At 37.9% G+C, this 16,643-nt stretch overlaps 2 protein-coding genes across 9 annotated transcripts in view; both read right to left on the bottom strand.

Moving 5' to 3' along the window:
- Positions 1–869: 869 nt before the first annotated feature.
- Positions 870–3,528, bottom strand: LOC120475879 (uracil nucleotide/cysteinyl leukotriene receptor). Of its 2 annotated transcripts, none has more exons than XM_039666678.2 (2): positions 2,823–3,528; positions 870–2,273 (listed from the first exon to the last, which is right to left on the bottom strand). In XM_039666678.2, exon 2 carries the CDS (start codon positions 2,244–2,246, stop codon positions 1,302–1,304), a length of 945 nt encoding a protein of 314 aa, XP_039522612.2. In that variant the 5' UTR covers positions 2,247–2,273; positions 2,823–3,528; the 3' UTR covers positions 870–1,301. The 2 variants fall into 2 exon arrangements, with proteins under 2 accessions (XP_039522612.2, XP_039522611.2); XM_039666677.2 differs by having other exon boundaries at positions 870–2,276.
- Positions 3,529–3,610: 82 nt separating this feature from the next.
- LOC120475877 (sickle tail protein) overlaps positions 3,611–16,643 on the bottom strand; it is a 145,769-nt gene continuing 132,736 nt past the window's right edge. For 6 of the 7 annotated variants that reach the window (XM_089125898.1, XM_039666672.2, XM_089125896.1 and 3 more), the window contains 11 exons: positions 15,553–15,689; positions 15,085–15,232; positions 13,727–14,162; positions 13,405–13,630; positions 13,032–13,327; positions 11,364–11,516; positions 10,202–10,306; positions 8,829–8,903; positions 6,851–8,476; positions 6,209–6,340; positions 3,611–5,244 (listed from right to left, as the gene is read on the bottom strand). In XM_089125898.1, coding sequence (XP_088982024.1) covers positions 4,753–5,244; positions 6,209–6,340; positions 6,851–8,476; positions 8,829–8,903; positions 10,202–10,306; positions 11,364–11,516; positions 13,032–13,327; positions 13,405–13,630; positions 13,727–14,162; positions 15,085–15,232; positions 15,553–15,689 — 3,826 coding nt within the window. In that variant the 3' untranslated portion in view covers positions 3,611–4,752. The remainder of the gene's footprint in view (positions 5,245–6,208; positions 6,341–6,850; positions 8,477–8,828; positions 8,904–10,201; positions 10,307–11,363; positions 11,517–13,031; positions 13,328–13,404; positions 13,631–13,726; positions 14,163–15,084; positions 15,233–15,552; positions 15,690–16,643) is intronic. The other variant, XM_089125897.1, reaches the window with a different exon arrangement.

Below are 16,643 nucleotides of genomic sequence, written 5' to 3' on the forward strand. Positions count from 1 at the left end.
TTGAATGAACCAAATGACACGTAAAAAGATTCGTTCATTTTGATAAACGAGTTCGAATCGGTTCGAACGGGAGAGTCACGAACGCGCATCACAGAACAGAGCAAGGCGACCATTTGACCTTCTAAACTTAAACTTTTTTTTTGTTTAAATGAGCGATCATTTCGCTTGATAAGACCCTTATTCATCGTCTGGAATCATTTAAAGCCCTTTGAACAGTTTGCAGTTTGCACTGAAACTGTCTTTTGGACCTTGAACCGTTTGGTTCCTATTGAAGTCCATTATATGGAGACCTGGAATGTTTTCATCAAAAACCTTAATTTCTTTTCGACTGAAGAAAGAATGACGTGGATATCTTGGATGAGTAAATTATCAGCAAAAGTTTTTTTTTTTTTTGTTTGTTTGTTTTTATAAGTGAACTACTCATTTAAGGGTTTTCTGTTAGAGCTGTGTCGTCTAAACAACGGCATAAGTTAATAATGATCTTTGCAAGGAAAGGTAATCAAAAGCTGGACAATAACTTTATTCTAGAGCTGCTGTAAAGCCAAAACAATCTCTTTCATGTTCTTTGCAACAAAATTTTACAACTGCATTTTAAATATTTAAGCCATTAAAAAAGGGATATCGAGCCATAATTTTCTTTTAATAAAGTGGGGGGAAACAAGCCATATTATACTTTCTGGTTATTCCTTTCCAAATGGGAAATAAAATAGTGAAAATGTACACGGAACAATCAACCATGCATTGCAATTAAAATAAAACAATTACATTTTCAAAAAAAAAAAAAAAAAAAAAAATATATATATATATATATATATATATATAATAACGACCTCAAAGAACCAAACAACATACAACAATGGTGTTTAAAATCTGTTTGTGAGGACATTGAAATATGTAAGATTTTGAAAGAACATTTTATTCAGATCTTGAACATCTAAAAGTGGCATATACAAAAATTATATATTATATATTAAATATTGATAAATGAAAATGCTGAAATAAGTTAAATAAACATAAAGATAACCTTGTCATTGTCATGTGTATTACAAGATGTACATCAAATGTGGAACTCCCATTTCCAGATTTCATATGAGATTTTGTCATCTTGAAATCTGGAAATGGGAGTTCCAACATTTGATATACAAGGAATCAAATTGCATGGATTCAATAGGTTTCTGAATGAACCTCCATCATTATCAGCCATACTTTTTCTACTTCTAATTTCACTTTAAACACGTGTTTAACAGATACTGATTTTCATTGTGCCTGGTAGTTAACACCGTAGAAGTTTTCTCGCCTGATCATGCGGTGGATTGCTCATCGTTGAGGTTTCTACCACAGAGCCTCAGAAGTGTTTCTTGGTAATTTCTAGCCAGAAAGAAGTACATGACAGGATCCAACACGCCACTTATGCATGTTAAAGCTGAGGTGATTCGATTTCCCAAATGCATCATTTGTCTTTCGGATTCGGACCTTGACATGTCCTCATGCTGTATGATAAAGAAAAATCGGTGGATATGATAGGGCACAAATGCTATCAAGAAGTTAACCACTGTAAGCACGATCATTCTCATTGCCTTACGCTGAGTTGGCGTCCTTTCTTGAAAAGTCATTTGTTTGACTTTGCAAAATATGAGAATGTAAGAGACACTCAGGGTGAGCAGAGGTATCATGAATGCAATGGCAGTGGACACCACCGCAGCGGTTGGATTAGTGGACTTCTCTATGTACAGCTGTTCGCACACTGTAACATTCTGCCATTGTCTAGTCACTTCTTTTTTGGAGAACAGGACAGGCACCATGGAAATGGTCACCATGACCCACAAGACCGCACAGACCACTTTGGCGTTCTTGGTGTTTCTCAGATTCTGAGTTTTGCATGGTAAGACACAAGCCAACAGACGGTCTACACTGATGCAGGTCATAAAGTACATGCTGCAGTAGAGGTTGACGAAGAACAGGAAACCTACCACGCGACAGGACCCTTCACCAAGAGGCCAGTGACTGTCTGACATGTGGTATATCACTCGCATGGGGAGCACCAGGACGTAAGACATGTCCGCTATAGCCAGGTGCTTCAGGAACTCTTTGGAGGGGGTGTTGTTGGTGTTGTTGTGGCAGAAAACCCAAAGTGCCAAGGCATTGCTGGGGACTGAGATGATGAAGATGATAATGTAGAAGGTTGCGAACAGGATGTTCTCCTCATGAGTGCTGAGGTAAATCCCCGCCACTGAGTGATTCGACATATTGCAGGTCTATACTTTGTGACTGATCTGCTGTTTGCAAAGGTTCAGAATTAGTCAGGTTTTAGCAATATTATTTTCTCAAGAACTGCAGAGTGACAGAGTGTGGGTAAATGTTTTTTTTTTTTTTTAAATCATAAGACCATATTTCATTGAAACATATTTCTTCAAATTTAAAAGATCTTATATTGAATTTAACTTATTATATATTGAATTTGACTTATCTACGATAATAATGCATGCATTATTATTGAAACCACATAGCGAGAAAAATGTTCAGGGTAATTTTAGGTAACAAGTTGTGATTTGTATATATATATATATATATATATATATATATATATATATACACACACACACACATTATTGTCTAAAATATCCTGAAGAATATTATATATATATATATATATATATATATATATATATATATATATATATACACACACACACCTTATTGTCTAAAAATATCCTGATTATATATAACATACACTGAACAGTAAGGTAAATGTTTCAATCAATACAAAATATGAAATGCAAAAATCTAAAAGAAATAGTTTTAAATGTCACCAATGTACTTACAAGAAGGTTTAGAGACTTCCTAAGCAGCCAGCACATAATGATAACACCTTGTTGTTTGGATATTGACCAACACAGCTGAATGACTGTGCTCATATCTGTTTCCTCATTTAGTCATATATGGACTTCATGTAGGAGGTATCACACACAAATTACATGCAGACGTCTGTGAACTCCTTTAACTTAGAATCAGAAAATCCCCATTAACACACATCACCCTCTACTGGTCACTTTACCTGCTGTATGTGATCATTACAACTTCATAAGTTACACTTCATAAGACAAATATAGGCTACTGTAAAGTTGAAGAAAAACGTGTATTAATCCAGTATGGTTTACTAAGTTCTAAAATAATTGTAAGAAACTTGGTCATATATAGTGTATCGTCGGCCATAAGTTTGAAGATTCCTAAAGTATATGTCTATTCTACACATTTTAAACTCATTGGAACTTTTAAATTAACACAAACATGAGGATATTACCAATATTTTACAAAAAAATCAAAACTTAAAACTTAATATTTTCGATTTATCAAAATAACCACCTTTTGCCTATACAGCTCTGCACATATTACATTCATTCAGCAAAATGTGTCCAAATGTACAGTTCTCAACATGTTTACTTTATAAGAATGTAATTACTATGAAAGTGTAAAAGTGTAAGAGACAATACTGTATATGTGATTAAAAAAACACAAGTCACCTGAACTATCTCCCAAAATGTTTAATAGAAGGACTTGAAGTCCTGTTGAAGCAGTGTTGAAGTGGAGAAACCTCAGTCGAGAGGCCATGTAATGACAAGCATGCAGAACTTTATTGTTTTAATACCTACACTCTTTTGCACAGATTGCTTCTGCAATTAAAGCTATACAAAACCAAACATATTTACAAAATCTGTCTGTGCAAGCATGATTTTCTTCTATTACATTCTCTCTCTACAATCGTGTATAGGCATGCATAGAAATAAACTTTGGTACAATATGTTAACAAAACTAAAGACAATCTCTGAAATAGAGATGTTACAGTATATACATATGAAGTAGAGAGCAATTTTATCAATCACTACCATTTTTTTTAGTTTACATTTAGACATCAATACTCATTAATTTAAGAGCCATAGACTGCATTGGGTAAATCAGGGATTTTTTGACATAGGTATAGGTTAAGCCAGGTATAACCTATCCTAAATGTACATAGTGTCTAACACAGTATATATATAGTCATTTTTAAGGATGTAAATTACAAACTTTGGCAAATAGGCAACTACTGAATAGACAGACAACTGTTCATTGCAAAACTATTTTCAATTTATAACAATAAATCTTAAAGACATTGGCAGTGCATGTAAAAAAGACAAAGAAAACCCGACAAGTTTGACAATTTCTGTTAATGGTTAGTATACTTACAGTACTTTTTCACTAATTATGGCTACAACCATGTCTGTCAATTTATTTAAAACTGCAAAATGAAAAGAATCTACTATCATTTACAGGATGCTAATAACCAAAACGTTGTTTACATACTTTTTACCATGTTAACTGTAATACTTATTAGCCTTTCTTCAACTTGTATGAAAAATAAATACTCTTTTCAAATGAAGTGCTCTGTAAAATTCTTGATCAAGAGCCCGCTCTCTGCAATTAAACTTTTTACTTTTAAAAATAAAACAGTTGATATTTTTTATGTTTATGATTTGCAGAGATTCAAGTTTAAAACACTGAATAATGGAGGGAGGATGGCCATTCAATTGAACAGAGAAAATAACATGCAATAGCCAAAGTCATGACAAAACAAAGTTCACTCTCATGTAACAATATTATCTGTTCAAACAAATAAAATCACCCCCCCCCCAAAAAAAAAGAGAATCAAAGTAAATCAGGGGTGACTCCCCCTCATTAAGAGATAAACAAATGGTTGCAAAGCAGCAAAGCAATTTACGCAGCATCCTTAGCGACAGTTACTGTTGGGATAGCTGATTTACCGGCACTCCCATTGTGCTGCCGACTGTAGCTGGTGAAGCTGGGTGTGTGAATGGTACGGATACTCTTCGCACTCTGACTCAACATAGTCGGGGACAAAGGGGAGTGGGAACAGGAAGAGGAAGAAGAGGTGGAAGGTCGACCATTTTGTGTCTGCATGGGAATAGAGAGGCCTTTAGTGTTGTGAGTGGGAGGGGCATATTTTAAAGAACCATTAGAAAGGGAGGGGATATGAGATGAGGGGGTGGAACTGGATCGAGAAGGAGGGATAGAAGATTTGCTAGCGGGAAAGGAGGAAGACAAAGTCGAAGAATTAACAATATTAGTAGAATCAGACTGGGACAAGCCTTTTCCCATACTAGAGGAAAAAGCAGGAATTTTAGAAGCAGGCACAGTAGGAGAAGTGGATTTGGGATCTCCTCCAGATCTTTTAGCACTTCCATTAGCCTGCGAACAAAGATGCCAAAACACACTGATTGTCAACAAAGGGATCTTGATTAAAATACGCAAAATGTCTAAGCATGTTTAAAATCCTACTACTGGGATCTACAGTTATTCACGACAGATTATCAAAGACACAGAAGCTACATATATAAGTGAAAGTACTAAAGGCACACACAGAAAACAGATCTGTCTACAAGATGAGAATACAGAAAAATATCACTTGAAGTAGAATGTCAGATGGAAAGGAGAAAGTCGAGGGAAGATGAAAGATGGTAGGATTATGAGCTTTGGGGTGAGTAATGCGCAGTGTAAGTGCAACCGACCAGTACTCAAGACCATATGAGGCTCCAGAAGGAATAGAGGAGGTACAATTTGGAAAGGCATCCACAGGATAATAGGGACAGATTTGTGGACCCTGGGCAGTGGGGCCAGGGTTTGGGCATTCCTCCGAGAGGTAAACAGGGAAAGGGTCCAAAAATGGGTTAGGTAGAGAAGCATCCTGACTTGCAAGGGAACTGTCACAGGCATTGGAGTGTGTAGGGGTTAGATGTCAGTGTGTTTTAGTTAAAAAGACCCTAGTCTAAGCATCGAACAGTGTTAGGTAAGCAGTGGCTGTAGTATTTTTATATCATTCTTTCCCTGTTGTAAAATTAGTTTGTCTTCTACTGCACCAAAGCCACAAGCAAAGCAAACATGCAGAAGCATTTGATGGCATTATGAGATAACAGTCAGTTGCCTTCGGTCACAGCCATTCAAAAAACGTAGCAGAAGAAAACGTCAACAGTTCAAAATAACAGCTTTCGGTACCAGGCTTTTCCCCAAAGAACAGGTTGTTTGGTCTCATCAGGTTCTTTGTTAGTCCCTTTCCCTCTAAACATATCCCCTGCAAGAACTAACTTTCCTCTCGAGTGTATGCCTAGGTGTGTGTATCTTTTTGACTAGACAAGTGGTCCTATGATAAGACTACCTGGCGAAACTGCCTCTGAGAGTCCTGTAGCTTTTGCGGTTTTGTTGCCCTCTCTTTGTCTGAGGTGCCCGGTTGCTGCCGCACCTTGGCAGAAACAGGCATCCGACTAGTAGGTGAGACCACGCTGGCATTCTGCAAAAAAGATTTAAACCAAACAGAAGAGAAAAGGGATAAAAAGAAAGAAGCAAAAAATGAGAGCCTTATTTCAGGGGGTTTTAAACTAAATCACAGCAAGACAAAGCTTGCACAGCACATCTGTGAACACTGTAGAGTATGTATACCAGAAAAGAAGAAGGCATGCAAACCAGCCCAGAATACCAACAACGTTTCTTTGAGGACTGTCTTAGAATCCACAAAAGGGAACCATAAACAATGTGCGACTGTGGAAATGATTGTGGCCACCTTAACCCAATATTAGAGCACCATCAGTAAACACACAAAGGTTTATACATGAAACACCACACCAGAAATAAACACACCATATTTATAAAAATATGTGTAGGTGTTAAAAAGTTCAGATCACAGAGTTGGTAGCCTCCACCACAGGAGAGGCTAAGGAAGTCACTGGGTGGAACTATTACGGGCAAGAGGAGAGGGACAGACCCATAGTCTTTGTTAAGATAGTATGAGCTAGAGAGAGACCTGGTGGGTGGGAACTGGTGTGACTGAGACCCCTGTAGTTGGTATGATGGCAGGCCGAGGAAGGATCTGTGGTTTGGTCTTTTTTCGGAGACCAGGACCTTTACTGGCAGACGTCGACCTAGGAATCGAGGTTTTGGGAGAAAGTCCTTTCTCTGAGTGCCCTGGACTCTCTCCAAACTCCGAACTGTCAGGGTTCACCAAGCTTTCTGGTTCTTCCAAAGACTTGGGCCCCATTTCGCAAATTGTGTTTTCAAGCTGCTTTATTGTTTGCTCTAGACTGTCAAGGGTTTTGTATGTACTCTTGCGAATCTCGTTAGTTCGTCCATTAGGCTCCTGTGGATTTGATTTTGAAGACTCTGTTTTGGAGCAAGCAATTTCAAACCTCTTGGTCTCTTTTTGTTGTCTGACAGTTCCGTCTGGTTCTTCCTCATCCTCGTAGACGACAACCTGCAGAGTCTTTTTGCCAGTTTTGCTTCCAGCACGAATGGCTTGCGTTAAAGCTGCAAACTGTTTCTTGGGAAACTTGAACTTGAACTTCTTCTTTCCATCTTGCTTTGCATCACCATTCACATCTTCTAATGCCCCTCCCTCAGAAAAAGTTGAGGATGAAGTGTTCGTGACTTGACCGTCTGTGACATCTGCAGAAGAATTTGAACCAGTACATTTTCCAGAATCTCTACCATCTCCATTCTGTTTGACCTGCAATCCTCTAGTCCATTCTTCATCCTCAGTTTCCTCATTCTCCTCATCTATTCTTTCTTCTGCAAGCATACGCTCTAGTTCCTCCTCACATTCAAAGACGGTAGAGAGGCGTTTGTAAGCTGAGCGGATGTCCATCGGCTCATCGAAAATGATGATAACTGGCTTTTTACTTGAGTGCTCACCACCAGGGGAACCATTGGTGTTGCCATTACCTCCTGATGCTGAGCCACTGTCAGATGCACTTGGTCGTTTGCTGCCAACAGTTACCGTCTGCACACTACCTTTTTTGGCGTCGACAAGCTGATGGTACTCTCCAGTGGACAGAGCTTGTACATTGGTATTGGTGATCATGAAGGCAAAATTATCAGGAGGAGGGGGAGGTGGCTCTTCTCCTGGCAGATCAGGACTGAGAAAGGTCTCATCATTTTCCTCAATTTCTTCAAATTTCTTTTCCTTCACTTTGGATAGACCGAACAGAAGCTTCTGATTTGCCAAATCATCCCCAACAGGGATTGCTTTTGAAACAATGTGTTCAGTATCTCCAAAGGAAACTGGTGAGCAAATTGCTGTTGGAGACTCTACCCTTTCCTCTATGCTAACCTGCACTTGAGCAGCCTTGACCACATGAACTTTCCCTTTGGTTGGGCTACCTGGAACTTCTTCCAATGGAGAGGGCGGATTTGAATTCAACGAGGCTGAACGAAACAGCTGATTTTGGTGCAGAGAGCTAGAAGAGCTGGCTGGACTGCTACTTTTGAGGGCACCAAATTTGTTAGTGGATACCTGCAGCTTGCTTTGGAATTGGTCAGAAGCATTGACATGTGACACCTGTGATGGGGAAGACTGTGATGCATCTCTACGCTCTGTTGATTCCTCTGACACTGATGAAGTCCCCTTGATCTGAGCTGTGACATAGTAGATGACCTTAAAAAGGTTAAAGGTCAGAAAAAAAAGAAAATTTCCATTAGTTGAGTTAACTTCGTTATGAATCCTATCTGGAATTAATTATGTTTTCTACAATTGGTTTCGCTATAACAGGGTCTTTGTGAGGTTTCACAGAACACTATTGCAAGGACACACCCTTTGGAGTAACCTGATAGGGAACTATTTTGGTGAAAATGGATCTTATAATTATTTAATGACTGATTGTCACAAAGACAGTTTTTTTTTTCAGAGCTTATACTATCATAACATTATCTTATCATACATTTCTTGTAGGAGTTTGCAGTACGTTTCTGATAATTTAGTCATTATAATAATAAACACTGCCGCTCACCCCAGGACTCTGACGAATTGTATTGTTGCCATTCTCGTCTGTGTCAGGATTCTTGCCATCTTGGTTTTCTGTATTCTGTGGTTTGTGGGGAAAAACATCACTTCACAAAGAAACAATCGGGCTACACACTACTCTAGACCACTGAGGAAACACTTTCTTCGATACTACATTCTATCATATTAAAATATGTGTTATTTTAAGAAATGCCATAGAATCGACCAAATTTCTAAGCATAATGATGCAAATAATGTTACACCTGGAAATACAGACCATTTCTCTTCTCTATATTAATGTTAGACATATTTTTAAATATGCAATGAATTGGATTCATAATTTAATAACAGATCATAATTTGGAGCTAAGCCTAAGGAATTGTTGAACTGATCTGAATAAACAGCCCAAAATTACAGGTACAAACTTTACCAAAAAATGAAGTTGTAATGCATGTTTCCAACTTTTCTAAAACTTGTCCCCCCAAATAAAGTATGCTTAATACAATTTTGAGATCAAAAGTTTGTTTTTCTGTAAAATATCACCTGTAAATAAGAGAAAACACTGTGAAAATGTTCTGTGAAGAGGTGCAACGAAGGTAAAGTGAGAAAAAGCGAGACTGAAAATCCATCAAATAGGTAAGGAGGCTTATATAGTAGCAGGCATGCAGCAAAGTGAGAAGATCAAAGAACAAATTCTGAACTCCAGACTGCTAGCTGAAAATATCCTCTAAAATCCTCACGAATAAACCAAGTCTAAGCTACATTCCACTGATGCATATGGTTTAGAACGTTTCTAAAGAGAAAACTAGATGGCCACATAAAGTAGGTCCTTATAATTATCCCATAAATCTGCTAAACAACATTTTTGCCAGGACAATTTGTTAATGCTACCTGGTTAGATAACTCAATCTGCAAGAGTAGCCTACATCATAAACGATAAATGTTTGAAAAATCATGTAACCTTAAGTAATAAAGTTTTTGGAAATTGGATTGTGTCCAACTGAGATACCTTTTTATTACAATGAATGTAAAAAAAAAAGAAAACACACACAACACCCTTTGACAGTAGTGTCGAAAATCTAGTTTATTGATTGGTTGACTCAGAGCACACAAAGCCAATTATGTTTGTTTCCCATTTTGGCTCCAACTACATCACTACAAAGCAGCACAGTTCATGAGTTCAGTAGAAATAAAAAGGAAAAGAACAGAATTTAAACTTAAAGAACATGTTGTGCCAGATACCAATCACAAGAGTGTACAGAGGAAGTTAGCAAAGGGTAAGAAAGCCAATCAAGCATTGTGAAAGGACAGCCATCAGGGACAAGCGGCTGGTACAGGCAGGCAGTTGGAGGGTCTACTAAAGGACATCATATCCTTTACCTTCTTATCTTTAAGGGGCAGTAAGACCCCAGGTCTTAGCTCTCTGATTTGTGGCTCTACCAAACCCTTGAGCCCTACCTCCTTAACAGAGCACTTCTGGAAAACCTGAGGAGAAGAATTTGTGAGGCAGGGAGTTAAAGGTAAGAATCTGCCCATCATTAAATTGGGCAAACCTGTTCAAGATTACTGTACGTGTAATAGAAATGCTCTACAGTCAGTTTTTATCAAATTGTTATCTGAATATGTGTATGTGCTAGGGCTGTCAAGCGATTAATCACGATTAATCGCATCCAAAATAAAAGTTTGTGTTTACATAATATATGTGGGTGCACTGTGTATAATTATTTTATATATATAAATAATATATATATATATTTAAGAAATATTTTCATGTATATACTGTATATAGATTTATATATAATTTATATTATATATAAATATATTTTTTTATATAAAAATATTTTTTTTCTTAAATATACATACGTGTGTGTGTGTGTATATATATATATATATATATATATATATATATACAAAATAATTATACACAATGCACCCACATATATTATGTAAACACAAACTTTTATTTTAGATGCGATTTTGGATGCGACATTTAAATATCGTAGCACATACTAGGGCTGTCAAACGATCGCGATTAATCGTTTGACAGCCCTAGTATGTGCTACGATATTTAAATGTTTAAATGGTTTTATTAAATTAGTTTCATTGTATTATTTGAATTATAATTGAATTTCTTTTACATATATTCTGATCACAGCGTACTTTCTATTCTATATTAAAAAAATGTATGTCTACTAATTTAAAAGGTAAAAAGGAAATGATTTGAAAACTATTTGAATAATTGAATAATAATTTGAAAACTTGGTTGTGCATCTACAAATTTGTGGGGGAACAGAAGCTAAACTAGTGCAGGGAAATGAAACTGCCACCGAATGAGCCACAGGGCACACACACCAAAGCATATTAACACCCACACCGAGCAATTCCACACCCGAGACATTTTATGAGCAAAACACTTGTAATTAGTCAGTGAGCATGTACTATTATGTATTGACGTTTATACCCAATAAGAACATTGTGTTATGCTTGCCACAGGTCTGAGGGTATGTATGTATGTATGTTTGAGATTCTGTGTGTCTCTCACCTGTAGCTCTGCCATAATCTTGTCTCCCTCATCCTCTTCCTCAGTGATAGCCGAGGCAGCGATAGGTGGAGGAGTAATGGGTTTGCGTTTCACCTCTGGAGGGGTCTTTGATTCAGACTGAGGCGCTGTACTGTTGGACTCCTCTTCACCCTCCTAACAAATGATATTAATATATTTTTTTAATATAATGAACATTTTTATTTAATTATATTTATAGAATCGTTTTATTTTATATTACAGTTTTTGTCTACTGTTTAACACACAAAATCCTTACTTGTTTTCAATTTCTGAAATCTGACACTCAAACACCAGAACCACACACCAAATCTGCAAAACCCACATGTAACGCACAAAAATCTAACATGAAGTATCTAGATTTCCTTGTTCAAACACAACTATCAAAATGCCACACTAATTCATCAGTGTTTCACACTAACTCATCACATGTGCAAACAATCATTGCTTTACTTAACACCAACCAATCATGGCTTTAGAATAGGCCTATTAAATTATGCTTGGTTTCTGTCCAGCTAAACATGGTTGATGTATTTACTTTCTTTTTGACTGTGTAATACTGTATTCACAACCACAAATGCTTACAGTAAAAAAATAAATAGTTTGGTTTCAATATTTATTTCGTGTTTACCATTAATTTTTCAACATCTCTTATACAGAAATGTACATAGGAGCTCATGAAAAAAGATCTTTAGGTTTTGAATAACTGTGTGTATATGATATATCCAAAAATATAATGTTATGGCAAACGCGTTTGCAACATAAGACAAATGTTTGTTTTTGAGATGTGTTTGTGATATTTAGAATGCAGTGCTTCATTTTGCAAGAGATGTGAGGTATTTTTCATTTTGTGTGTGAAATTCTTGGATTTAAGTGTAAAGCTTTTTGGGGGGGAAAGAGGCAATGTGTGTAAGCAGTTGGAAAAAAAATGTAACAGCTATTTTAAAATGACATTTAATTATATTATTTGTACTTAAAGGAGTTGTTCACTTTTAAAAAAAAAACTTTTCCTGATAATTTACTCACCCCCGTGTCATCCAAGATGTCAATGTCATTCTTTCTTCAGTTGAAAAGAAATGGTTTTTGATGAAAACATTCCAGGATTTTCTCCATATAATGCACTTCATTGGGAACCAAACGGTTCAAGGTCCAAATGAGAGTTTCAGTGCAGCTTCAAGGGGCTTTAAACGACACCAGACGATGAATAAGGGTCTTATCTAGGACCCTTCGACTCATGACTCGAAAAAAGATTTGTTCATTTTGATGAACGAGTTTGAACAGGAGAGTCACAAACGCTCATCACAGAACAGAGCAAGGTGAGCATTTGTGCTTATAAAACTTAAACTTTTTTAATTTATTTTTTAAATGAGCGATCGTTTCGCTTGATAAGACCCGTCCCTTATTCATCGTTTGGTGTCGTTTAAAGCCCTTTGAACAGTTTGCACTGAAACTGTCTTTTGGACCTTGAACCGTTTGGTTCCCATTGAAGTCCATTATATGGAGAAAATCCTGGAATGTTTTCATCAAAAACCTTAATTTCATTTCAACTGAAGAAAGAAAGTCATGGACATCTTGGATGACATGGGGGTGAGTAAATTATCAGCAAAAGTTTTTTTAAAAGCGAACTCCCTTAAGATACAAATACACTTGTACCGTAACAGACTCCTTCCTGCTGGTGTAAATGACCTCTCCAGAGCGGGTGGTGGTCATCCCAGTGTTGGTGGTGTAGTTTCGTCGAGGTGGGGGTGGAGGAGGGGACTTGTTAGCTTTCTCTGTGGTATGAAGCTTAACTTTTTCCTGAGTCTTACTCTGTCTTTCTAGGTTGGATTTGATGGATAGGCTGGGTTTAAGAGGTCTCTCCAAGGCTGGCTTAAATGGCTTCTCCAGAGGTTTGGGAGGTTTCTCTGGAGCTGTCTTAGTAGGTTTCTCAGAGTTTGACGGATTGTCATCTACAAAAAGAAACCATTAGCATAGACATCACCAAATAGTAGTCTCAAGACCACTAACATTTCTTTACGTATCTTACCTTGCTCTGTTGGTGCTGCTGTAGGTTCGTTTTTTTCTATCACCTCCTCCAGGGAGGCAGGAAGCACAGCAGGAGGAGAAGGAGAGCCCTCGTGTTCGCTGGGCACCTCAAGGTTTGGTATTCCTCTCAGCATGTTGGCTTCCGCTTCCTGGAGCATCCGCTCAAACTCCTGCCCATCATAATGACCCATGTTCAGCCTCTTCTCCTCCCATTCTTTCTCGGCAGCCTGAAGATACCAAACAAACAACTAGTGTTACGTAATTCCAAACAAAATTAGGCCAAAACTAAATTTGTCCGTGGAATTTATTTAGTAGACACTTACCTCGATTGACACAGCCCTGTTCTTGCTCTTGTTGCGGTTGGCGTGGATCTCCTCAATTAACAAGTTTGGAGAAGGACCTTTACTATGAATGTCATTAGCAGAGACTCCATTACTGCTGTTATTTGGTATTTGCGTCTGCTCAAGTGAAGGTTTTTTGAGCTGTTTGGTGGGTGAAGGTGTAGACTCTCGTCTCTGTGCAGCAGGGGGAATGGGTGATGGTGCTATTGATTTCTGGGATCGTTGTGAGGCTACAGGAGAGGCCTGGACATGGTGGATCACCATAGGACTTGACGTCATAACCTCTGACCTCACTATGGAGCTCTGAGGTATGGCCGAGGCAGGCTCAAGGGATTCAACGATGGGCGATTCTGCTTTTTCAGAGGCAGGTGACGAGGGAACGGGGTCAGAGGGATTCAGCAAACTATCAGTGGCACACCTAGAGAACAAATTATAGTTCAATGACATTCAGAATGAATTAAAATCGAGTCAAATTTAAAACCACAAGCTTATTTTTATGATTTCTATCTTATTTTTGAGGATTAAAAGCTGTAGTGTGCAATTTTTTGAAGATCACAGGCTCATGAGACTTTACTTCTGAAAAAATATGAATGGTAGTCAATGGCGAGAGACAACTTATCTTTTTATTCCGTCTGAACTGTGCCCTCAATTACACATAACGATGTTTGTCAATTTAAAAGATAATTCTGAAAGTCAAAAACGTCGCAGTTTGTCATAAACCAGAAGAGTAACATTTAGTTTTATGTGAGAATCGCTCTATGAACTACATCTCCCAGGAAGCGAAACAACGAGTGAGATCCGCTGCTCGTGTGTGTGCAGTCTGGTACAAAACACTCAGGCATGACGGCGTAACGTTACGATTATAACGTAAGACTGTAGAAACAATGACAGACAATAGCCTCAGTAAAGTTAGCTTCATTCATTGAGAGAAAATGTGCGCCTTTGGGGTTTGTAGTCTTTGTAATTACGTATTTTCACAGTCTTATACCTCAACGGTTTTACATCAAACTGCGACTTTATTTACATCATATGTGTAATTCAGGGGACAATTCAAACAAGATCAAAATATTTGTTGTCTCTCGCCATTGACTACCATTCAATATTTTTCCGAAATAAGGTCCCATGGTGGTCGACCGGAAGGGGAGGGACTTAGGCTCTCTATACAGAGTTTCTGCTCACACACGATTACAATATGAAAAAGAGATGCAGACCATAACGCTCTGGCTGGAATCGGAAGGAGTATAGGTCCATAAAGTTTGTCATAAAGTCTTATATAAACCGCAATCTTGTTTTATTCGCTAATGAAACGTGTCTCAATCTCTTACTCTCTCTGTTTATACCTGCGAAGGTTTCCGAGTGTGTCCGTGAGGGATCGGACTCTCTTCAGCATGTTGTCGAGTTTGTGGGGCTCTTCTTTGAGGAACTTTACGGCCTCGACCTCCACCCTGAGCACTGCCCGCATGTGGGCCTGAAGGGCTGGAAACTCTCCTGCAAGAAAAATTAAGGTGCTTTACTGTTAATCTGAGTGTCATCATCAGCTAGGGAACTTCCTGACATTTCAACTTGTTTCTGCAGGTCGGGTCATGAAGCATATGACTGTATTGGAGTGAGAGGTTATGTATTAATATGTGCCTTTCATCTAATATCTACCACAATTCATACCTCTAGGAACACAGCTAGCCCACAGTTTCTGCAAGTTGCATGACTTTAACATGTGTGGGCAGGTCTAGCACTGGAGAATATTAAACTTCCTGTAACTAAGGAAGCCATCTTGAACAACAAGAAAGCAAAGTCCTCCAGTGTTTTACCTTTCAGTCCAGCCAGGTTCTCGCCCACCTTCCTCAGGCTGACAGCTCCCTCCTCTACCTCCTTCAGTTTCACGGATCTCTGAGACACAGCAGGGCTGGAGTCCGTCCTCAGAGTCTCCACATACTGCTCCAGATCCCTACCCACAAACATATGTGATACTTATTTCACAAACAGCAACCCAAATATGCTCATATTTTCACTGATGAGCCAATCCGTCCATATAAATTCACGTTTTTTGTCATTGAAATTCAAGTGAATGTATATTGAAATGACACTATTGTGACACCAGAGGGCAGTGCAGATTTCCTTTTACCCTCCAGACATGTTTGCCATCTAGTTTCTTACATTTTGCCAAAATTCTGGTTTAAGAAAACTATGGGAGGGGCAATTAATTGAAAATGATGACATTATGGCCACTATGTTTTGCCCATGTCACACCTATGCATGTTAAATCAGTCTAACACAATATTCAAAGGCCCCTATGAAAATACTGCTTGTTTTCAAACATTTTATTAAAGTGTCCCTCATATGCTATTTAACGGTTTCTAATTTTGCTTTGGAGGTCTCTTACAATAGGTTTACATGCATCCAATTTAAAAAAAACTGAAAATATTATTTTCTCATAATATTACCTTGCAGCATCAGCTCTTTTCTCACAGTCTCTGAAACAGTTTGATAAAGTATTCAGTCTCTCTAATGCTGCGTTCACGTGCTATGGAAAGTAGGATATTTTCCACTTGTGAACTGGTAACGTTACTTACCAGTGTGTTGCGTTCAAGTGCTTCTGTTGTCGTAATGTGGTAAAAAAGATGGAGATCCAGACCTGTTATTTAGCTAAAACTATTTTAGATTGCTTAAGTCATCCGCAACAGCAAGAAAATGATTTATCAAAACTCAAAAGGTAAATAATATGCTGTATATTTTCTAGAACATGAATAGAATAGTATATTTTTACCATTCACGACTCTTACGGTGCTCTCCGCCATTTTGAAAAGTTCAAGTAATCTCATCTCGGCAACTCGTCCATCAAAATATTCTACGAGTTGCCCAGTGGAAAATACTACATGAATACTTCATGTGCATTTTCCAC

This window comes from Pimephales promelas, chromosome 22 (assembly GCF_988280905.1).
Source record: "Pimephales promelas chromosome 22, fPimPro1.hap1.1, whole genome shotgun sequence".
In the NCBI taxonomy this organism is placed as follows: domain Eukaryota; kingdom Metazoa; phylum Chordata; class Actinopteri; order Cypriniformes; family Leuciscidae; genus Pimephales; species Pimephales promelas.

What these genes read in the sequence shown, in the direction of transcription:
- LOC120475879 (XM_039666678.2), bottom strand. Translation starts at nt 2,246, where the DNA reads ATGTCGAATCACTCAGTGGCGGGGATTTACCTCAGCACTCATGAGGAG.